The 24,872-nt window shown below is 42.5% G+C and overlaps 2 protein-coding genes across 2 annotated transcripts in view; one reads left to right on the top strand and one right to left on the bottom strand.

Annotated features, from left to right (window-relative positions):
- The window catches only part of tmem204 (transmembrane protein 204), a 39,444-nt gene extending 16,804 nt beyond the window's left edge, over positions 1-22,640 (bottom strand). The window contains exons 1-3 of the mRNA XM_059978863.1: positions 22,461-22,640; positions 6,081-7,144; positions 3,292-3,447 (exon numbers count right to left, since the gene is read on the bottom strand). Of these exons, the coding sequence (XP_059834846.1) occupies positions 3,292-3,447; positions 6,081-6,348 (424 nt within the window). The 5' untranslated portion in view covers positions 6,349-7,144; positions 22,461-22,640. The remainder of the gene's footprint in view (positions 1-3,291; positions 3,448-6,080; positions 7,145-22,460) is intronic.
- The window catches only part of ift140 (intraflagellar transport 140 homolog (Chlamydomonas)), a 218,852-nt gene that overhangs the window by 124,997 nt on the left and 68,983 nt on the right, over positions 1-24,872 (top strand). The window lies entirely within an intron of this gene.

The raw sequence follows: 24,872 nt of genomic DNA on the forward strand, positions 1-24,872 counted from the left end.
TCCACAGATGCAGTGGGCTGACCGTACCACTCTCTGCAGTTGTGCCTTTGGGAACTTGCCCATGTTCCCAGTTCCAGGGTGCTGGGGTAGTTCAATGGACCGAATAGCCTAATTCTGCTCCTGTGTCTATCCATCCTGTTGTCTTGTGCACTCTGTACACGAGTGATGTTGCAACAACAACCTTGCCTTTAATGTCAGTACAACCAAGGAATTGATTGTGGACTTCATGAAGGGGAACTCGAGGGAACACACACCAGTCTTCATCAAGGGGTCATCAGTGGAAAGGGTGAGTTGTTTTAAGTTCCTGGGTGTCAACATCTCTGAAGATCTATCTGTGGCCCAGCATGTTAATGCAATTACAAAGAAAGCATGACAGTGGCTTGCAGGAAAATAAAATACAAGAAAATTTATGAAAAACTATACAAAGGGTGATTGATAAGTTTGTGGCCTAAGGTAGAAGGAGTCAATTTTAGAAAACCTAGCTCATTTATTTTTCAAAATAGTCCCCTCCTACAGTTACACACTTAGTCCAGGGGTCGTGGAGCATATGGATCTTGAACCTCCAGAAAGTGTCCATAGATGGGTGATTGATAAGTTCGTGGCCTAAGGTAGAAGGAGATGAGTTATACAGCTCTCATTACACGCACATGTAGTTCAACTCTGAGTGATTATGCAGAAAGTTTAAAGTTAATAACTCTACCTTAGGCCACGGACATATCAATTACCCCTAATGATTTATTAACTGAGCACTTCAAACTTCCTGCATAATCATTCAATGAGTTGACCTGCATGTTGAAAACATGGGACTATGTTGAAAAATAAATGTGCTAGATTTTCTAAAATTGACTCCTTCTACCTTAGGCCACAAACTTATCAATCACCCCTCGTACATAAACAAAGATTGACAGCCAACGTGCATAAGAAGCTAAATTGTGTAAATAAAAAAGATAAATAATATTGAGAACACGAGTTGTAGAGTCTGTGAAAGTGAGTCTGTAGGTTGTGGAACCATTTCAGATTTGAGAGGTGAGTGTCATTATTCACGTTGGTTCAGAAACCTGATGGTTGAAGGGTAATAACTGTTCCGGAAACTGCTGGTGTGGAACCTATGATTCCTGTACCTCCTTCCTGATGCCAGCAGCAAGAAGAGAGCATAGTACCTATACCCCTAGTTCTCTCTGTTTTGCAGCACTCTCCAAGGCTTTCCCATTTACTTTGAAAGCTCCGTCCTAGTTTAACTTGCACCTCAAACTTATCCAAGTTAAAAACCCATCTGTCATATTTTTGGTCTTCCCCCCCCCCCCGTTGATTTGGATGATATTGTAACTGTAGATACCCCTCTCCACTGACCACTCTAACAGCAATCTTGGTGTCATCTATAAACTACGTATCATGAACACAAGAAATTCTGCAGAATCTAGAAATCTTGAGCAACGCACACACACACACACACACACACACACACACACACACACACACACACACACACACACACACACACACACACACCATACACCACACACACACACACCATACACCACACACACACACACACACACACACACACACACACACACACACACACACACACACACACACACACACACACACACACACACACACACACACACACACATTGCTGGAGGAGCTCAGCAAGTCAGGCATCATCTATGGTCTTGACCCAAATCATCGACTGTTTATTTTCTTCCATAGATGCTGCCTGATTTGCTGAGTTCCTCCAGCATGTTGCGTGTGTTAACCAATTGCACACAGTATGTGGCTATTGAGCAAGAGGAAAAAGCACGTAATGCTGAATGTTTCATGCTAATTGGGATATAGTACTGAGCTAGCCTAAGCGGTCCAGCCTAACCCCAGCTTTATGTTTCAAAAAGAATAAACTTCAGACCTAATTTGACACCAACTTACACTCAGTAGCCACTTTATTAGGCACAGCTGTACACCTGCTCATTTTTGCAAATATCAGCCAATCATCTGGCAGTAACTCAATGCATAAAAGCACACAGACATGATCAAGAGGTTCAGTTGTTGTTCAGAACAAACATCAGCATGGGGAAAAAATGTGATCTGAGTAACTTTGACCATGAAATGATTGTTTGTGACAGGCGAGGTGTTTTTAAGTATCTTACAACCTGCTGATCTCCTGGGATTTTTACCCACAACAGTCAATAAAATTTGCAGAGTATGGTGGAAAAAAACAAAAACATCCAGTGAGCACCAGTTCTTTGTGTGAAAACGCCCTGTTGACAGAGAGATCAGAGGAGACTGGTTCAAGCTGATAGGAAGGTGACAATGACTCAAATAATGACAATGGTGTGCAGAAGAGCACTGCTTAACACACAACATGCTGAACCTTGAAGTGGATAGGTTATAGCAGCAGAAGACCACACCTCCTGTACTTAATAAAGTGGCCACTGAATGTACTTAGTCAGGCCTTTGTTGGCTTTGGGTAGTACCGAGTGAGGCTCTGTTTCTCATTTACGATGTGGAAGTGACATTTCCATCAGTGTGCTGAAGTGAATCTGGCTGATGGTTTGTAGTGAACTAACTACATAATTACTAAGCAAATATTTGCAAGGCTATGGGAAAGTAGCTGGGAACTGGGATAAATCTTGACCTGGAACGTCAACCATCCATTTCCCTCTGTAGATACTGCCTGACCCACTGAGTACCTCCAGCGCTTTGTTGCTTCAAATACATGACTCAATGATTGTTGACCTCAGCAAGATTTAATTAAGTCATAATTTTATTTATAGAGCAGTTTTCACAGACAAGGTAGTTCAAAGTGTGTTACAATGGGATAAAAGTACAAACATGAAAATAACATGAAAAAAGATAAAAATAAACATGAAAATAAAAGAAAGATGTTAGTTAAAAGCAAGGTTAAGTGAATAGGTTTTGAGCTGGTGTTTAAAGTGTCAACTGAGTCTGCATCCCTTATAGATTTAGGTATTGAATTCCACAGTTTAGGAACATAAGTTCAAAAAAGCTGACCCACCAATTCTCTTTTGAGGAAGATTGTTTAAATTTAAGAGACTTGCAAATGAAGACGTGAGAGTTCATGCAGGATTATAAAACAAATATGGTTCTGTGATGTACTCTGTTCACATACCATTAAATGCTTTAAAAACAATTCAGAGAATTTTAAAATCAATCTTAAAAAAATGCAAGAGTATCTAACTGGACCAAAACAAAGGCTGGTAAGCCCAAAGCCCTGCTGAAGTGACCACACAAGGTGTATGCAGGTTTCACATGTTTGTGAGTGTTACTTACTGGACAGCTGAAACAAAGCAGCAATGGCTTCCTCCCACCACTGCGAATCCCGAGTGATAAGGGGGAGTTCCATCAGTCCGAGCAGGAAGATGAGCTGGCCGGCGGTCAGAGCCACTGTGGCAATCAGGTTACAGGCTCGCATCATGTCAAACTGAACTGCAGGAGAGCAAGAGAGTGTGGTTAACCTCTGGGTTTAAGTGCAGTCCATTCCCATCGTATGTTGCCTTTTCAAACAGCATTAATGGAATTAGACATAGAAGAATAAATATCAAAAAATCTGCAGCAAATTGTAGAATAATTGCAAAGGACGACTCTTGAGATTCCTCGGACTTTCATCGCCTTTGGCCATCTGAGAAAAAGAATGTGTGAAGATTAGGATTTTCAGAGTAACATAGCGGTTAGTACGACACTATTACAGCTTGGGCGTCAGAGTTTTTAAGTTTAATCCTGGTGTCCTCTGTAAGGAATTTGTATGTCCTCCCCTTGGAATACATGGGTTTTCTCCGGGTGCTTTGGTTTCCTCCCACAATCCAAAGACATACTGTTTAGTCGGTTAATTGGTCATTGTTAATTGTCCCATGATTAGGCTAGAGTTAAATCAGTAGTTTGCTGGTGGCGCCGCTCAAAGAGCTGAAATGGGCCTTAATCACCCTGTATCTCTAAATAAAATAAAATTTTAAAATAAATAAATTCTCCAACCTGTCATAAAGCTCCCGATTCAGTGATCCCTGCACTGTTCCCGAGACTCTCTGTGGGGAAGTATGTAATATCCCCACTGACTCTTAGCAGTCGCAGGGAGGAGAAGGAACAGTAACTGCATGGCTGGGTGGGAGGGAGGAAAGGGGCTTGTTTTGTTGTAGTTGCATGTATTGTTCTGCTGAACATTTGATGTCGATGTGATGAATTACTCTGAATAGATTTATTAGTCACATGTATGTTCAAGATTCAAGATTTTTTGATGTCATTTACAGTACACAATTGTAAAGGAGAACAAAATAATTGTGTTTCCGAATCCAGTGCAGCACAAAAAATACAATAAGATAAAGAACACAATAATAATGAAAACACAATAAATATAAGTAGATAAGATGGCTTATATACAGGGATTGATTGTATGTCCATAAAGTGACAATAGATATTAGAGTCTCTGTAAATAAAGTGACTCTGACAGGAAATGATAAAGTGGTGGTCATTGGAGGTGTAGAGGGGTGGGTTTGTGAGTGGAGGTGTTGATCAGCTTTACTGCTTTGGGAAAGTAACTTTTTATTGAGCCTGGTGGTCCTGAAATACAGTAAAATGCATCATTTGCATTTATGACCAAATCAGTCTGAAGATGTGCTGAAGGCAGCTCACAAGTGTCACCACACATTCTGGCACCCACATAGCATGCCCATGATGTTCAGCAGAGCAACACACAGCCAACGTACAAAACAGAGACAACAATAGCAAAATAAACCCCTTCCTAGCCCCCAGTTGGGGGTCACCTGTTCTCCCCCTTTGGAACCTGCTGACCGTGGCCCTTGACTTCATTCTCAGCACCTTTGCCGTCTGGGATTGCTGCAGTGTCGATGGCAGTGAGAAGCTGGAGTCAGTTTGTTGGAAGCACACAGAAACCCATTGCGAATGATGGAAGAAACTGATTGCCTTCTAAACTGTCCACCAGCCAAACAGCTATATCCCGAGTGCACTAGAATTTGTCGGTCTATTTAAATTCTGTCAGTAACTTTAGACGTCACAGAAATGGAGAGTAAGAGCTTTTGAAATGGTCACATCACCATTTGGCATGGAGGGGTCGCTGCAGAGGATCAAAAAAGCTGGAAAAAATTGTAAACTCAGCCAGCTCCATTATGGGCACCAGGCTCTCCAGCATTGAGGACATCTTCAAAAGGCAATGCCCTTATCTCAGTGCTACCACCAGGGAGGAGATACAGGAGTGTGAAAACATACACTCAATGTTTCAGGAACAACTCCTTCCCCTCCACCATCAGAGTTTGAATGGACAGTGACCCTCTCTACACTACTTCACTACTTCTTTCCCTCTATTTTTGCACCAGTTATTTAATTTAATGTTTTAATATATACTTAATGTAATTTATAGTTTTTTGTTATTATGTATGCAAACTACTGCTGCCACAGAACATCATATTGCAAGACATATGCCAGTGATATTAAACGTGATTCTGATTCATCTTCAATCCTGAGGGATTGCTGAAGGAGATGATTGTGACAAAATGTGTTCAGTTTGGTAGTGAGTTGTATGAAATATTCACACGGTATAATGCTTTAATTGGACAAATGAATTGTACTTGCCTAGATAACTCCATATTCATGAGCTGTAAAGAAGATTAAGCCTCAATTTTCAGCAGAAGTTTGGGGCTCTTCTTCACCACCATCACTGCATTCTCCTTCCCCCTTCAATAAATAGTGCCAGTATTTCAGTGATCACCTTCCTGAAGAATACTGCCACTGAGAATTTTGTAACTCAGACCCTGATGGTTAAAGATGTAAGGTCGGTACAACTTCCTGGGCTGAAGGTCCTATATTGTTCTATATTCTAATGTTTCATAGTCCATGCCTAACCTGACACTTATAACAGCATTGTGAATTTTGTACAGACCCTGATAGTTATGGATTTGAAGTTTCATAGACCATACCTAACCTTAGACTTGAGGTACTAGACTGTCCATTATTTCCCCAAGTGAAGGAACAGGAATCTCATACCCTCCCAAGCCATTAGGAACAGTAATGGGTTCTCACCCCTGTGCTAGATAAGAGGTTTGTAGACTTACGTTTAACTGTGTTCCGAGATTCTTGAAATCCAGGGTGTTCTGACCCCCAGCTTAAATTCTCACACTCACGTTCCAGCGTTTGTTCATGCTTCACTGACGCTTTCCCTTTTTCGCTCCCGTAGCACATCTTCCACAGACCAACGCTGCGCTTTCTCCCATCCTCCAGGGCCTGGTACACCCAGTTTGGAGTGATGGCTGCTGCATTGTTAAGAATCAGGGACAGGAGAGCCACTGCTACAGCAGTCGCCACCAGCTTTTGAACAGCCATGCCTGCTTCCTCACCCCAGCTCCAAGACGCTCTTGTTACCCACAGAGCACGAGAGAGCCTCTTTTGTTTCCACACAAAACACTCGCGTACATTGGAAATGCGGGAGTACCTAGAGCTACTTGAGAGCTGCTAGGGGAGTTGAGTATTCATTGTTACCTCCCCAGTGTCCTCAAAATCCAAGTAATTTGAGTTTTTGCTAAGCTTATCCACCCTCCTGTGCCTTCTCGACTGGAGGTGCGGCAACGATAAGCTGCCGTGTACGCAGGTCCATCCCTTATGATGAAGATGTGAGTTCTCCAACTGACGAGCCTTCAATAAAGCCAGAGGGATCACTCGTGCTCTCCTCAAGTAGCACACCTGTCTGTTGGGTGGTTAAAAGGCAGATTACCTTGATACCCCAAGCAGGTTTGCAGAAATAATCTTTGTTTAAGTCAGACTATTAACAGCCACAGCTCTCTTGATCAAATGGTTAGGCAGAAATTGGCCATCTTGTAGAAATAGACTTCTTACTTCGACTGTGACACGATCTTAACATAACTGATAAGGTACCAAGGAGAAAAAGACGCTTTCTGGAAGCTAGGAGGAAACTGTTGTTTTTCTAACTCTGTTGCTGAGTTTCTGGGCGTAACTGTCTGCAACAAACATTCAGCACTGCGACTTCACAGTCAAACATTAACAGGATGTGTTTCCTCTAAGGAAGGGACCCGGACGACAATCAAAGCAGCGTTTCCAGCTCTTGGCTCAAATAACTGGGAAACGGGAATTTCTTCTGTGTTCTTCTATCCGGACAAGGTCACTGTGAAGGAAATGAGGAATGTCACCAAACCAGTCCATTGGATTCTGCCTTAACATGCTGCAATCTTTGACAAATGCAACTATTAGGTTCAATGGTGCTTAGTTATTCGCTCAAGTAGTTATTTGTCCATTTGCATAGCTGCAAGTTCTGTCATTTTGTAATCTGCCCATATTGCACATACTGTATTTGCACATAGTATCAAGTCTAACTATACCTTGTTATCTTTCTGAATATTTATTCCTCTCTCCCTCTCTGCATCCCTCTTTGCATCTCTTTCTGCATCTTTCTCTCTCACTTTCATCTCATCTCTAATTCTCTCTTCCTCTCTCTCTTTCTCTTTCTCACTACCTTCCCTCTGTATTCCCCTCTTTACCCCACTCTCTATCCTCTCTCTGCCCCCCTCTCTATATGTATAAAATATACATCTCCTATAAAAGTATTCATCCCGCCCTTGGCAGTCTTTATGTTTTATTGTTTTATAACATTGAATCACAGTGGATTTAATTTGGATTTTTTGACACTGATCAACAGAAAAGGTCTCTTGTGTCAAAGTGAAAATGGATTTCTACAAAGTGATCTAAATTATTTACAAGTATAAAACACAATAAACAGTAAAAAAAATTAAATTAAATAAATATTTGACATGACAATCCTTTGCCTTTAAAACTGTATCAGTTCCCTTAGATACACTGTTGTGCAGCTTTATAAGAAAATCAGCTAGTAGATTGTTCCAAACATCTTGGAGAACTTGCCTCAGTTCTTCTGCAAACTTTGGCTATCTCACTGGCTTCGGTCTCTGCAAGTAATCCCAGACAACCTCGATGGTGTGGAGATCAGGGCTCTGTGGAAGCCATATCATCTGAAACCACTTAAAAAATCTAGTGTGCGAAGACATTTGTACAGGACTGTATATCCATTTGTCTTCTGGAATATGTGGATGTCTGATCATAGATTAAGAAATAAATTATAACTTTTGAGTACAATATTCAAGATGCAACAAGGGTACCGTTATAAATGCATTCAGCAGACCAGGCAGCCTCTGTGGAGAGAGGGGGAGCTGGGATAGTTGCTGCGGCTTGTTGGAATATTAATTATTTTCTGTGGTTTAAATTACAATTCTGAGTAAAAGAACTCTTGTCTGCACTAAAGGAACATTCCCTATAACACTGAGGTTCTGTTGAACTTCACAGAGAACGTTCAAAATACAATTAAGATAATACATTAAGATAATGCTGGTTTTAAAAGATTACTGTTCTGAAATGTTAGTTGTTTCTCTTTTCACAGAATCAAGTTTATTAACACTGACACACTCAGTGACCACTTCACTAGGTGCATCTATACACCAGCTCGTTAATGCAAACATCTAATCAGCCAATCGTGCCAGCAACTCAATGTATAGAAACATGCAGTCATGATCAAAAGGTTCAGACCAAACATCAGAATGGGGAAGAAATGTGATCTAAGTGACTTTGACCATGGAATGATTCTTGGTGCCAGATGGGGTTTGAGAATCTTGAATTGCCAATCTCCTGGGACTTTCACACACAGCAATTCCTAGAGTTTATAGAGAATGGTGCGAAAAACAAAAAAAAATCCAGTGAGTGGCAGTTCTGTGGGTGAAAATGCCTTGTTAATAAGAGAGGTCAGAAGGGAATGGCCAGACTGGTTCCAGCTGACAGGAAGGTGACAGCAACTCAAATAACCACATTTTACAACAGTAGTGTGCAGAAGAGCATCTCTGAATGCATAACACATCGAACCTTGAAGCAGACCACAAAACATACTCAGTGGCCATTTTATTAAGTATGAGAGGTAGCTAGTAAATTGGCCACTGAGTGCATATAACATGAAATTTGTTGTTTTCTGGCAGTAATACAGTGCAAACACATAAAATTACACTAAATTGCAGAATAAATAAATAGTACAAAAAATACAAAGTGTTGTTCATGGGTCAAGGCCCATTGAGAAATGTGATGGCAGAAGGGAAGAAGTTGTTCCCGAACTATCAAGGGTCTTCATATTTCTTTATTCCCTGATGTGAATATTCCTGCTGTTCTCTGGTTCATTTCAAATTTTCAGGATCTCTAGTGTTTTGTTTCAGGATAATTGGAATTGGTCTATTATTGTCACACTTACAGAGATACAGTGAAAAGCTTGTCTTGCATTGATGGAATGACACAATAGAGTAATTGGAAAGTAAGCTATTTATTCATTTTTATCTCTATCTTTGCTTTTTCTTGAGTGTACAACAAAATGTAAGAAACATCTTTGAAAGCAAATTATCTGTTCTTAGAGCAAACATGAGGAAATCTGCAGATGCTGGAAATTCAGACAACACCACACACAAAATGCTGGTGGAACACAGCAGGCCAGGCAGCATCTATAAGGAGAAGCACTGTCGATGTTTCGGGCCGAGACCCTTCATCAGGACCTGCATTTTGTGTGTGTTATCTGTTCTTACTTTTGTTTAAGGGATATTGCGCAAAGTTACTCTTTTCCTGCATATTTATCTGTAATATATGCTGCTATACAAATGTAGGTTCAGTGTTCCATATAAAACAATGAATAGTGGAGTTCATGTATGAGTCATAGACTCTCAGTTTAAGTGTCAGGACCTGTGCAGTGGTACGGAGAGATTGCTCTGTTGTCAGAGGTAGCACAACCAGTGGAGACCCCATCCATTCTCTCAGGTAAAGGACCTCGTATAACAAAGAGAAACTACTCCTGTCATCATGCGTGATATTCCTCCCTCAACCACTGAAAGAAATTATCTGTTGCTGACTATAGCAGCTTTGTGTGAGCAAATATCCTACTATGGTCACAATTCAAAAAGTAGCAAATTGGTTGGGAGATAACTTGGAACATTATAAGGTTGTGAATACCATCTTAAATCCACAGAGCACTACAGTACAGAAACAGGCCCTTTGGATGATGTAACCTGTGCCAAACAGTTATTCTGCCTAGTCCTATCAAACCACAACCAGACCATAGCCTCCCATGCATGTACTTATCCAAACTTTTCTTAAATGTTGCGATCAAACCCGCATCTGCTGGCAGCTCGTTCTACACTCACACTAGTCTCTGAGTGAAGAGGATCCTCCTCATGTTCCCCTTCCCATGACGCCTAGTTGTCTCACCCAACCACAGTGGAAAAAGCTTGCTTACATTTACCCTGTCTATAGCCCTCATAATTTTGTATACCTCTATCAAATCTCTCCTCATTCTCTGCAGTCCAGCAAATAAAGTCCTAACCTATTCAACTTTTCCCTGTAACTCAGGTCAAGTTTTGGCAATATCCATGTAGATTTTCTTAGCACTCATTTGGTCTTATTGATATCTTTCCTGTCAGTAAGTGACCAGAACTGCACACTGTACTCCAAATTAGGCCTTACCAACATCTTCAACAACTTCAGCACCATAGAAATGTTTATCTGTACAAACAAATAATTGGATGCTAGGCCCAAAAACCCATACATTAAAAATCAGCAAGGTTATTTTGTTATAATGATTTATTTTTCTTGTTAAGATAAGATTAGCTTTATTTGTTACATACACATCGAAGCATCAAAACAAGCATCAAAACATCACAAACGAGAAAATCTGCCGTTACGGGAAACCCAAGCAACACACACAAAATGCTGGAGAAACCCATGGAAAAGAGCACAGTCGACTTTTCGGGCCGAGACCCTTCCAGGCTGGAAGGAAAGATAAGTCAGAGAAAGGAAATGGTGGGGGGAGGGGAGAAGAACCACGAGGTGATAGGTGAAATTGGGAGGAGAACGTGGAATCTGATGGGAGAGGACAGAAGGTCATGGAAGGAAAAAAAAGGGGGAGGTGCACCAGAGGGGTAGGCAGGTTAGTTGAGAGAGGGAAATGGGAATGGGGAATGGTGAAGGAGAGGGTGGAACTTAGAGAAATCGATATTCATACCATCAGGTTGGAGGCTACCCAGGTGTTGCTCCTCCAACCTGAGTGTGGCCTTATTGCAACAGTAGAGGAGACCATGGACTGACATGTTGGAATGGGGAGTAGAATTAAAATGGGTGGCCTCTGGGAGATCCCACTCCTTGTGGTGGACGGAGAGTAGGTGCTCGGCGAAGCAGTATCCCAATCTGTGTTGGATTTTCCCAATGTACAGGGGGTTACATCAGGAGCACTGGATACAGTAGATGACCCCAACATACTCGCAGGTGAACTGTTGCCTCACCTGGAAGGACATTTTGGGGCTCTGATTGGTAGTGACCTGCCACCCCACCAGCCTCCACATCCAACACATAATGCTCTGTAACTTCTGCCATCTTCAGTGGAGTCCCGCCACCAACTACATCTTTCCCTCCCCTCCCTCCACTTTCCACAGGGATCACTCCCTATGCAACTCCCTTGTCCATTCATCCCTCCCTACTGATTTCCTCCCTGGCATTATCCTTGCAAGCGGAACAAGTGCTACACCTGCCCCTATACATCCTTCCTCGCCCCAAACAGTCCTTCCAGGTGAGGCGACACTTCACCTGTGAGTCTTTTGGGGTCATTTACTGTGCACTGTTCTCCTGGTCAAGTCAAGTCAAGTCAAGTCACTTTTTATTGTCATTTCGACCATAACTGCTGGTACAGTACACAATAAAAATGAGACGACATTTTTCAGGACCATGGTGCTACATGACACAGTACAAAAACGACACTGACCTACATAAAACAACACAGGAAAAAACTACACTAGACTACAGACTTACCCAGGACTGCATAAAGTGCACAAAACAGTGCAGGCATTACAATAAATAATAAACAAGACAATAGGTACAGTAGAAGGTAGTAAGTTGGTGTCAGTCCAGGCTCTGTGGCCTCCTGTACATCGGTGAGACCTGAAGTAGACTGGGAGACTGTTTCACTGAGTATCTCTGTCCACCACAAGAAGTGGGATCTCCCAGTGGCCACCCATTTTAATTTTACCTCCCATTCTCATTCTGATATGTCTATCCATAGCCTCCTCCACTGTCGGTATGAGGTCACACCAGATTGGAGGAACAACACCTTGTATTCCATTTGGGTAGCCTCCAACTCGATGGCATGAACCCTCCCCCCCCCACCTTCACCATAAATCCTTTCCCATTTCCCCCACTCACCTAATCTCCTTACCTGCTTATCGCCTCCCTCTGGAGCTCCTCTCCCCTTTTCTTTCTTCCATGGCCTTCTGTCCTATCAGACTCCCCTTCTCCAGCCCTGTATCTCTTTCACCAGTCAACTTCCCATCTCTTTACTTCACCCCTCTCCCCACCCCCAGTTTCACCCATCACCTTGTGTTTCTTACTCCCTTATCCCCACCTTCTTACTATGACTCCTCATCCTGTTTTCCAGTCCTGACGAAGTGTCTACTGGACTCTTTTCCATAGATGCTGCCTGGCTGCTGAGTTCCTCCAGCATTTTGTGTGTGTTGAGTGAAATGTATTGTTTGTGTTAGAGGCAGCCTGCAAGTGTCACCATGCTTCTGGCACCAGTATAGCGTGCTAACAACTTACTAACCCTAACTCGTACACCTTTAGAATGTGGGAGGAAACTAAGAACCTGGCTGAAATCCACTCAGTCACCGGGAAAATGTACCAACTCCTTACGGTTAGTGTGGGAATTGAACCCTAATTGCTGGCGCTGTAAAGCTTTTGCTAACCACTACACTACCGTGCTGCCCTCACATTGCACCTGCCTCTATCCCAAATCCATTGTGATTGTCATCCTTTTCCAGGCAGCATCCTGTTCCCCATCCTACCCCTCCTATTATTTCAGATTTACCCTACAATTGCTGCTATCCCTATCAATACTGTTGCACTGCTGGCCCATGCCCATCTTTGCTTCCCTGCTGTACACGCTCTGCTTCTCACCTTTCTGAACATGCGTTCCACACACACCAGACCCAACTTCAGCATGGGCATTAAAGGCTACGGGGAGAAGGTGGGAGAATGTGGTTGAGAAATCAGCCACGATCAAATAGTGAAGCAGACCTGATTGTCCAAATGGCCTAATTCTGCTCCTATTTATTAAACGTTAGTACATTCATGTTCACTTTAGAATAGAATAGAATAGTACAGCACATTACAGGCCCTCCGGCCCACAATGTTGTGCCAACCCTCAAACCCTGCCTCCCATATAACCCCCCACCTTAAATTCCTCCATATACCTGTCTAGTAGTCTCTTAAACTTCTCTAGTGTATCTGCCTGCACCACTGACTCAGGCAGTGCATTCCACACACCAACCACTCTCTGAGTGAAAAACCTTCCTCTAATATCCCCTTTGAACTTTCCTGCCCTTACCTTAAAGCCATGTCCTCTTGTACTGAGCAGTGGTGTCCTCGGGAAGAGGCACTGGCTGTCTACTCCTGTCTATTCCTCTTAATATCTTGTACACCTCTATCATGTCTCCTCTGATCCTCCTTCTCTCTAAAGAGTAAAGCCCTAGCTCCCTTAATCTCAGATGATAATCCATACTCTCCAGACCAGGCAGCATCCTGGTAAATCTCCTCTTTCCTAGAGTGCTGTAGAGCTTATGAAATTCTTTAGAAGTACAGTCTCAGTTATCAAGTCAAGTCAAGTTTATTGTCATTTCAACCATAAACTGCTGGTACAGTTCACAGTAAAAACAAAATAACATTCCTCCAGCACCCTGGTGCTCCATGAAACAATACAAAACTACACTAGACTATGTGAGACAGCACAAGGCTACACTAGACTACATAAAACAACATAAAAACTACACTAGACTACAGACCTACACAGGACTACATAAAGTGCACAAAACAGTGCAGGGCAGTACAATAATTAATAAACTAGACAATAGGCACAGTAGAAGACAAATTACAATATAGTAATAAATAATGTAGATGTCAGTCTAGACTCTGGGTATTGAGGAGTCTGATGGCTTGGGGGAAGAAACTGTTGCACAGTCTGGTCCTGAGAGCCAGAATGCTTCAGTACCTTTTGCCAGATGGCAGGAGGGAGAAGAGTTTGTGTGAGGGGTGCGTGGGGTCCTTCACAATGCTGTTAGCTTTGCAGGTGCAGCGTGTAGTGTAAACGTCTGTAATGGTGGGAAGAGAGACCCCGATGATCTTCTCAGCTGACCTCACTATCCACTGCAGAGTCTTGCGATCCGAGATGGTGCAATTCCCGAACCAGGCAGTGATGCAGCTGTTCAGGATGCTCTTGATACATCCTCTGTAGAATGTGATGAGGATGGGGGGGTGGGAGATGGACTCCTCAGCCTTCACAGAAAGTAGAGATGCTGCTGGGCATTCTTGGCTATGGAGCTGGTGTTGAGGGGCCAGGTGAGATTCTCCGCCAGGTGAACACCAAGAAATTTGGTGCTCTTAATGATCTCAATGGAGGAGCCATTGATGTTCAGCAGGGAGTGGTCGCTCCATGCCCTCCTGAAGTCAACAACCATCTCTTCTGTTTTGTTCACATTCAGAGACAGGTTGTTGGCTCTGCACCAGTCTCTTAGCCGCTGTACCTCCTTTCTGTAAGCTGACTTGTCATTTTTGCTGATGAGACCCACCATGGTCCTGTCATCAGTGAACTTGATGATGTGGTTTGAGCTGTGTGCTGCAGCACAGTCGTGGATCAGCAGAGTGAACAGCAGTGGACTGAGCACACAGCCCTGGGGGGGCCCCCGTGCTCAGTGTGATGGTGTTGGAGATGCTGCACCTGATCACGATAATGTAGGAATTGTAGCCAATATGTAACTTAACAAGCTCCTGAAAACCATTATGATAATGTCTATGTAACCTGTTTTCTTGGTGTTGGCTGTGGGATAAATATTAGTCAGAACGTGTTTGAAAGAGGGTTATCCTCTTTGCCATGTCTCAGCATCACCTCAGCAGCAGCCCAGATGTTTGGGGGATTTGGAGCAGAGCTTGAACACATAACCTTCAATTCCAAGTTTTGCACTGACTGAGCAATGGGTGGATTATTCTCCATGAGGGAAGGACATCTGCTTCAAACTATTCTGTAACTTAGTGTTTGGTATCTTTGAAAAAAATCATAATAATAAGCATAAGAAGTGAAAGGAGGGCCCTCCATTGGTCAGGGTTAACAATGGATGTTGCGTTCTAGCTGTCATTTGTTATGTAAGTCAGGGCAGTACAATATGGAGAGCAAGCTGTTGCCCATGCAGCAGGCTCCCCTCTCCTCACAGCTGATGAATCCAAAGGAACAGCAGACTAATATACTTTGACGCCATCATCTTTGCAGCAGTTGCCAGTCAGTGTTGAACTCAACTTAGGACTGTCTTAGGAACTCCAGCTCCAGAATTTCCCTTGGGGTTTACTCCCAAAGCTTTCCCCATGAGTGGGTTTGGCTGCAAAGCAGCGGAGTTTTGAGATCAGAGTTTTCCTTCCAGATGAAGCTGCCAGCCACAGCTAACAAGCCCCATCTGTCCAGAGCAACTGGTATTAAGATGCCAGTAACCCACCTTTGCCCCTTCTCCAGGAGAAAGAAGTAAAGCTGACTGCAAAATCCCACCTATGTTATCCAATTACAGCCAGAGACAATAAAGGCACAAAGTTCATGACAGAAATTACTGTTAAAACTTTGCTGTTGATTTACAGTAAACAATTATTCAAAGTTTGCGTCTGATTGATTCACTTCATCCTGTTTCGTAGTTCATACATCCAGAGTATGTTTCCACATAACAGTGCTGTTACCACAAATAGTTTCTGTACTTTTCTATTTCAATTCTATTACCCGACACATCTGCTCTCTATTAAAAGCTAGTTGCTGTTTCCTGCTAGTTAGGTACATATGCTTGTCATTGTGTTAAAGTCAGAACAGGAAGAATCCTGAGCACAAAGACTTTGAATTTTTCCGCAATCTCTTGGCTTTAACCCTTTGATTGTGGTCCTATATATAGCCTGGTACAAATGTTTCAGGACTTGTTAAATACGGGATGGAAGGTATCTTTGTGCACTTGCTACCATTTGTTTCCTTGGTAGAAACTCAGCTATTTTCAACATCTGCTGAAGATTGAATAATGCAAGTCATTTATGCTTTTTCTGTTGGTCTATATTAAGGTTAGCTTGATCAGGTTATGTCTCAGATCTTCTAGAAATGAATTCACAGCTTTCAACAATTTATACTTTGTCCTCCCGATCATCTAGAGACACCAATTTATCGAGATTTAGCGCAGACTTCATTAGAGTGAAACTTCATCTGGAGATCAGCTTGGTAATGTGAGCTGCATGTTGATTGATGGTGAACAATGAGGCTTTAGCAGAACGTTATAGTGAACATAAGAAATAAGAGCAGGAGTCAGCCATCTGGTCCACTGAGTTTGCTCCACCATTCAATAAGATCATAGTTCTGACTGTGGACTCAGCTTCACTTACCTGCAATAACCCTTAATTCCCCTGCTATGCAAAAATCTATCTATGTATGTCTTAAACGTATTTAATAAGGTAGCCTCTACTTCCCTGGGCAGAGAATTCCACAAATTCACAATTCTGTGGGAAAAGCAGTTTCTATTAATCTCTGTCCTAAATCTATTCCCCTGGATCTTGAGGCCATGTCCTCTAGTTCCAGTCTCACTTACCTGTGGAAAGAACTTCACCACCTCTACATTTTTTTTATCCTTTTCATAATTTTGTTTCACTAAGATCTCCTCTCATTACTCTGAATTCCAGCAAGCATAGTCCCAGGAAACTCTCTCTTTCCTCATAGGCTAAACGCCCTTACCTCCAGAGTCAACCTGTGAACCTCCTCTGCATCATATCCATACCAGTACAGTATCTCCTTCCTCAAGTCAGGAGACCAGAACCGCATACAGTACACCAGCTGCGGCCTCACCAGTACCCTGTACAGTTGCCGCATAACCTCCCTGCTCTTAAATTCAATCTCTCTAGCAACAAAAGTCAACATTCCATTTGCCTTGTTGATAACCTGTTGTAGCTGCGCAAACTAATCTCTGTGATTCATGCACATAAACTTCCAAGTCCCTCTTTCACCATTTAAATAATATTCTGATCTTTTTTTGCCCCTCAAGAGTGGGTGATCTTCCATTTACCAACATTGTACTCCATTTGCCAGACACCTTGCCATTTACTTAACCTATCTATATATCTCTCTGCAGACTGTCCACATCTTCTGGTCAGTTTGCTTTTTGACTCAATTTAGTGCCATTGTAAACATAGATACGCTACACTCAGTCACCTCTTCCAGATCAATACTCAAGAACAGTTGTGAGCCCAGCACTGACTGCTTTGACACTCCATTCACCACTAACTGCTGATCAGAGATGCATACATTTATCCCAACACCTTATACTATTAAAGTTTTATTATTATTATATTCCAACTGAGTAGACTCCAATCTGATAGCATAAGCATCAACTCAAACTTCTGCAAATTGCACCCCCCTCACCATTCCCCCATTTCCATTTCCCTCTCTCACCTTATCTCCTTATCTGTCCATCACCTCCCTGGTGTTCTTCTCCCTTCTCTTTTTTGCATGGTCTTCTGTCAGACTCCTCCTTCTCCAGCCCTTTACCTCTTTCACTAATCAACTCCCCAGCTCTTTAGTTCACCTCTCTCCCTCCCAGTTTCATCTATCACCTAACACCTTATACTTCTTCCTCCTCTCCCCCCACCTTCTTGCTCTAATTTATCTTTTTTCCCAGTCCTGACGAAGGGTCTTGGCTCAAAACGTCAAATGTTTACTCTTTTCCATTGATATTGCCTGGCCTGCTGAGTTCCTCCAGCAATTTTGTGTGTGTTGCTTTGTATTTCCAACATCTACAGATTTTCTTGTCATTGTTATCCCAATTGTCTGCCTTCTGTTAAGTAACTAACCCTCTATCCATGCCAATACATTGTCCCTATCTGCATGCATCCATAACTTGTAGATAATTCTTTCTGTGCTTCCTGGAAATCCAAGTATCTAATATCCACCTCTTCCCCTCTATCCTTTGCAGTCATTATATTCTCAAAGAACTCTGGTAAGTTTGTCAAACAAGATCTGCCCTTCATGAATCCATGCTGTATCCAGTTATTGATGCGTGTTGAAATATTGATAGGATAGTGGCCATTTCATCTCCTATGATTATAAAGTATCAAAACCAGTCACGGACTAATTCTGCTCCTATGTCTTATGGTCTACTTCTGGTCAGTAAAAGTCAGGGTAACAAAATATGCCTTTATTTGCTTGGGGTGTAGATGTCAGCTTGAAGGATTGTCTCCGTGTTTCTCCATTGTAGTCTTGAGTTTACCCTTGGGTTTGTTTGGTTTGTTGGTGGGTCTCCCATGATTTTGGGCTCACTCACATGCCAGTTCCTGAGCACAAAATTACAAGCTGCTGCTTCAGATGAGACCTGAAAGGATGTTAAAGGAGCTATTTCAATGCAAGATTTTATTTTTCACTGTAAATGAGAGCACATATGTCTGTTGATGAATTAAGATGTGAATGATGCCAGGCATTGAAGGTGGGTTCACAACACCTGCTTTACAGTTTACCCTTTGAGTTGTCGTTTGAGTTGATGTATGGGGACCAGATAATGCAGAGTTATCAACTGAAGTGGAAATGAGTTTCCAGGAATGTTCATGGAGAACCAGTTTCAGAATCATACTTGCCTCTTCATATTGCATACCACTTCTGTGCTCCTCTACACAATTTCTGTCATTATCTCTGCTGCTCTACAACTATTCAACCATGTTAAGGCTTCTTTCCCTTTCCTTTTCAGTCCTAACAAAAGGGCTCAGCCTGAAACGTCAGCTGTTTAGTCATCTCCAATAGGTGTTGCATGACCTGCTAAGTTCATCCAGCATTTTGCGTCTGTTGTACCGTAGTCATCTTCCAAAATGTAAAGCATTTTTACGTCCCGTATGCAAAATATTTCTGGTTCTATGGCTGTTTTTGTACAACTGTCAGAGATTTGCAGCAGCTTTCTGTGTGTGACTTTGGGTGAAGGATGAACTCATAAATATTTATTCTGTTTCACTGCCCACCCAGCCGTAAAAAAGAATTAATCTCCATTTATAAGACTACTTATACAACCTCAGGAAATTCCAACCAATGAAATTCTTTAGAAGTGTTGTCATGGTTGCTATATGGCTAGTTATAATCATTATGGAAATCCCAGTGAAAACGCAGTAGGAAACCAACAGTTTTTAAGATGTGAACTGTTTGACAATTTGTGCAATAGAAATACAGCATGGAAAAAGTCCCTTCAGCCCAGCTGGTCCATGCGGGTCACAGCATCCTCCCTGCTAGTCCCAGTTGCATGTGTTAGACACTCCAGTCCCTTCCCCCCATTTATATGGGGTGCCTCAGTAGTGTAGTGGTTAACACGATGCTATTACAGCTCGGAGTGTCAGAGTTCAATTCCAAAACTGTCTGTAAGTAGTTTTTCCCATAGGCGCATTGATTTCCTCTGTGTGTTCCATTTTCCTCCCACAGTCCAAGGATGTTGATTGGTCATTGGAAATTCTCCTGTGATTAGGTTAGAGTTAAATAGGGGGGTTGCTGGGTGGTACAGCTCTTTAGGCTGGAAGGGTCCATTTTGTGCTGTCTCTCTAAAAGAATATATCTGATGCTCCTAAATGTTGCAATTATACCAGCCTTGACCACTTTCTCTGGCAGCTCATTCCAGGTACTCACTTCCCTCTGGAAAGAAGTTGCTCGTTTAAATTGGCAGATGACATGAAGGTTAGTGGAGTTGTGGGTAGTGTAGAAGATTACAACAGGGCATTGACAGAATACAGAACTGGGCTGAGAAGTGGCAGATGGAGTTCAATTTGGGAAAAGTGTGAAATGGTTCATTTTGGAAGGTTGAGTTTGAGGGCAGAATGCAGTGTTATTGGCTGGGTTCTTAACAGTGTGGAGGAATAGAGGGATCTTGAGGTCCAAGTCTGTGGAGTTAACTCATAGGGTTATCATCTTTTGGGTAACACACAAAATGTGGAAGAACAACTCAGCAGGTCAGGCAGTATCTATGGAGGGGATAAACAGTCGATGTTTCGGTCCAAGACCGGCATCAGGACTCAGAGTCAGATTAGATGGGTAGGTTTGTAAGTTTGCAGAAAACAAAGCTCAGAGGTTTTATGGATAGTGTATGAGGTTGTCATAGGTTACAAAAGAATGCAGAAACGTGAGATGAAGGGTCTCATCCTGAAAGGTCGACTGTTTATGCCCCTCCATAGGTGCTGCCTGACTTGCTGAGTTCCTCCAGCATTTTGTGTGTTGCTCTAGAGTCTAGAACTGGGTGGAGAAATGGCAGATGGAGTTCAATCCAGAAAAGTGTGGATGGCACACTGTAGAATCTCTTGCGCATGTCATCTTCTGAACACGCATTGCAGATAGCATTCACTACTGATGAGAGGAGATATTTTGTGATGAGTAGATCACCACAGTTATTGAACCACTGAGTGGTTTTCATGTGAGTTGCCCATTTCTTCACCCAGTATGGCACAGGCCACATACATCCAAAGTCAAGAATTCTAGTGAATGGAGACTGCAGCGAGTGAACATCATGTCATGACAAATCTGGAAACAGTTTTAATGAAACTTCTGTTTATCTTGTTTCAGAACATATGCTGTAAAGTTGGAGCTGTTTTCAGGTTACAAGGATACAATCCGATGGTTTGAGTACTGTTAGACTGCAATCAACATTGCAGACAACTGCATATGTCATCACTCAGTAGCATTGTGGGCTCACTCTCTGCCACTTGTGTCATTTGTAAAATAGCCTTTTCTTCATGTTTAGACTTGTTTTCAGTTATATAGTCTGGGAAACATAATAAGTTGTGATATTGAACATTTATGTAGTAGAATTGGGGAATGGCTTTCATGGTGTCCAGTACAAGAGTAAGGAAGTCATACTATAGCTTTACTGATACACAGACAAGAGCATCCTGACTGGTTGCGTCACTACCTGGTATGGAGCCTCCAATACACAGGATCTAAAGAGGCAGCAGAACATTGTAGACTCAGTCAACTAGCCCAACACGGGCACAATCTTCCCCACCATTGAGGACATCTTCAAAAGGTGTCCATCACTAAGGACTCTCGCTATCTGGGACATGAACTCTTTTCATTCCTACCATCCGGAAGGAGGTACAGGAGCCTGAAGACTCACACTCAATGATTAAAGAACAACTTCTTCCCCTCCCCCATCAGATCTATGAACTGTCTGTGAACCAATGAGCACCTCGTTATTTCTTTTTGTATTTATTTATAACTTATAGTAATTTTATATCTTGCACTGTATTGCTGCCCCAAAACAACAAATTTCACACCATATGAGTCAGTGACCACAAACCTGAATCTGGTAAATGTTGTCAGACGGCACATGGAGTTTTGTGTGCAGTTCTGGTCTCCCCACTAGAGGAAGGATATGGGAACTGGAGAAGGTGCAGATGAGGTACACCAGGGTTGCTGCTTGGAATAGAGGATTTGAGCTATAATGAAAGGTTGCACAAACCTGGGTTATTCCTATTAGAGTGGCAGAGGCTGAGGGAAGATCTGACAGAGCTTTTAAAATAATGAGAGACATAGGCGGGGGAGACAGTCAGAATCTCTTCCCCATGGTAAAAATGTCTAACGCTAAATGACATGCTCTTAAGGTTGGGGGTGGTTAGAAAAAGTTTAAAAGCAGCTTGAGGTGCAAGGCTTTACATAGAGCATAGTAGTGGGATAGTAGTGGAAGCAGAGAGTTTGCTGGAGTTTAAGAGGCTTTTCGTTAGACACATGAAATTGAAGGAATGGAGGGATATGGATGATACACAGGAGGACATTTAGTATAAATTGGCATCAAGATTAGCACAACATTCTGGGCTGAATGGCCTATCCAATGCTGGATTGTTCTACTTTCAATGTGTGTATAATTTTCTTCCAGATTAAAGTTATTTTGATCTAATTGAGCAGTCAATGAATGGCTGTTATCTCCCTACTCACAGTGATGTTCAATTCAGACACATATACTCAATCCAGGAATGTTGTTGACTTCCACACAGGACACCCACCCAAAATTCCAAAGTAATGTTGACTTGGAAATTCAGTCAAAACCTACTTTAAATAAAATGGTCTATAAATTGCAAACCCATGGGATTAAGTATCGTTTGACCACTAGATACACAGTCGCAAACTGAAAGATAAAATTGGGAGCCACTGCAACTATTTTTTTGTGGGAGATTCCTGATTTAAACAGCACAAATACTTGTTATTCTCGGTAAATAATAGTAATCTTATGGTTAAATAGCATTGCTTACAAAAAGGGGTGAATTCTAAATCACTGTAATCTATCGGATTTTTTGCTCAGCCGTATGGATTTTAAGTAAGAAAAATTTACCCAATGAGTAAGTCCACTTCATCTGTCGCTAACGATAGTTTTATATTTCTCAGCAGCCAGAGCGATTGAGCTTCATGTTGCCTGGTGCAAGATCAGCAGGCAAATGGGAAGTGTCGGACGCGAGGCTACGCGGGACTGCCATTTACTCTGACTTACTCTCCTGCAGGTCTCCTCATGGACTGAGCAGACAGCTGCGAGCTCTGACGTACAGGAAACCAGTCTGGGAAACGGTGGGGGAAGGGTGAGGGGGTGCAGGGAGAAGAGAGTATTTAAATCCCAACCAACAGGGAAAATATATCAAGTTATGATTTGTCAGGATACAAATCATTTTTTGCCTGCTGCTTTAGTCTCATGTGCTTTACCCTCTTGAGAATACACTGCAATTTTAAAAATGTTTATCAGGAGGTCTGTTTTGTACCTAATTCAGTCAAATCCTGATCAACATAGTCACTCTGCCAAGAATTGCTGTGTTGGGATCAGCCTTTATTTCTGGATTTGCCAAGTCTATGTTCACTAACAGAATGCTTTGCTTCATTGTCTGTATAGCATCAAGCTGTGGGTCACTGACATAAACTAAACTCTGTCCTGATCCTATCCTGCTGTTATCAGACTATTGCACAATAAGATAGACTCTTAACTTCACAATCTCCCTTGTTGTGGCCTTGCACCTGATGTGGTCTGCCTGCACTGCACTTTCACTGTAAGACCAGAAGATGGAGGAACAGAAATAGGCCCTTTGGCAGTCGAGTCTGCTCCACCATTCTATCATGGCTGACCCATTTTCCCTCTCAGCCCCAATCTCCTGCGTTCTCTCCATAATCCCGTCCTGCCCTGACCAATCAAGAACCTTTCAACCTCTGCCTTAAGTATACCCAGTGGCTTGGCCTCCACAGCTGCCTGTGGCAACAAATTCCACAGATTCACCACTCTGGCTTAAGAAATTCCTCCTCATCTCTGTTCCAAATGAATATCTCTCTATTCTGAGGCTGTGTCCTCTGGTTTTAGACTCTTCCAGCACAATAAACATCCTTTCCACATCCACTCTATTGAGGCCTTTCTCTGAACACTACATTGATTGGCCGTACCTTAAACAACAATGAGGCGGCCTACAGGGAAGAAGTAATCTCTCTGACACAGTGGTGTCAAGAAAACAACCTCTCCCTCGATGTCGCAAAAACAAAGGAGCTGTTTGTGGAATACAGAAGGAATCAAGACGGGCTAACCCTTATTGACATCAATGGATCTGGGGTTGAGAGGATAAACAGCTTTAAGTTCCTTGGCACCTTCATTACTGAGAACCTCACGTGGTCTGTACACACCAGTTGTGTGGTGAGAAAGGCACAACAGCACTGCTTTCACCTCAAGATGGTTGAGGAAGTTTGGTTTGGCCCCTAAATCCCAAGAACTTTCTACAGGGGCACAATGGAGAGCATCCTGACTGGCTACATCACTGCCTGGTATGGGAACTGTACCTCCCTTAATCACAGGACTCTGCAGAGAATGGTGCAGACAGCCCAACGTATCAGTAGTTGTGAATTTCCCATGATTTGGGGCACTTACAAAGACAGGTGTGAAAAAAGGGCCTGAAGGATCATTGGGGACACAAGTCACCCCAACTACAATTTATTCCAGCTGCTACCATTCGGGAAACGGTACTGCAGCATAATAGCCAGGACCAATAGGCTCCAGGACAGCTTCTTCCACCAGGCCATCAGACTGATTAACTCATGCTGATTTGAGTATATTTCCATGTTACATTGACTGTTCTATTTATTATAAATTACTATGACTGCACAATGCACATTTAGACAGAGACGTAACATAAAGATTTTTACTTCTCACGTATGTGAAGGATGTAAGAAATAAAGTCAATTCAATTCAACTCTGTAACTCTGACAAGTAACTCTAACACTTTATTGCTCTCCCCCCACATTCTTATTCTGGCTTCTTCCCCCTTCCTTTCCAGCCCTGATGAAGGGTCTTGGCCTGAAATGTCAAATGTCTATTCCCTTCCATAGATGCTGCCTGATATAGAAACATAGAAAACCTACAGCCCAGTACAGGCTCTTTGGCCCACAAAGCTGTGCCGAACATGTACTTACTTTAGAGATCACCTAGGGTTACCCATAGCCGTCTATTTTTCTAAGCTCCATGTACCTATCCAGGAGTCTCTTAAAAGACCCTATCATATCCACCTCCACCACTGTTTGTGGCAGCCCATTCCACGCATTCACCACTCTGCGTAAAAAACTTACCCCTGACATCTTCTCTGTACCTACTTCCAAACACCTTAAACCTGTGTCTTCTTGTGCTAGCCATTCCAGCCCTGGGAAAAAGCCTCTGACTATCCACGATCAGTGCCTCTCCTTATCTTATACACCTCTATCTGGTCACTTCTCATCCTCTGTCACT

This window comes from Hypanus sabinus, chromosome 9 (genome assembly GCF_030144855.1).
Source record: "Hypanus sabinus isolate sHypSab1 chromosome 9, sHypSab1.hap1, whole genome shotgun sequence".
In the NCBI taxonomy this organism is placed as follows: Eukaryota; Metazoa; Chordata; class Chondrichthyes; order Myliobatiformes; family Dasyatidae; genus Hypanus; species Hypanus sabinus.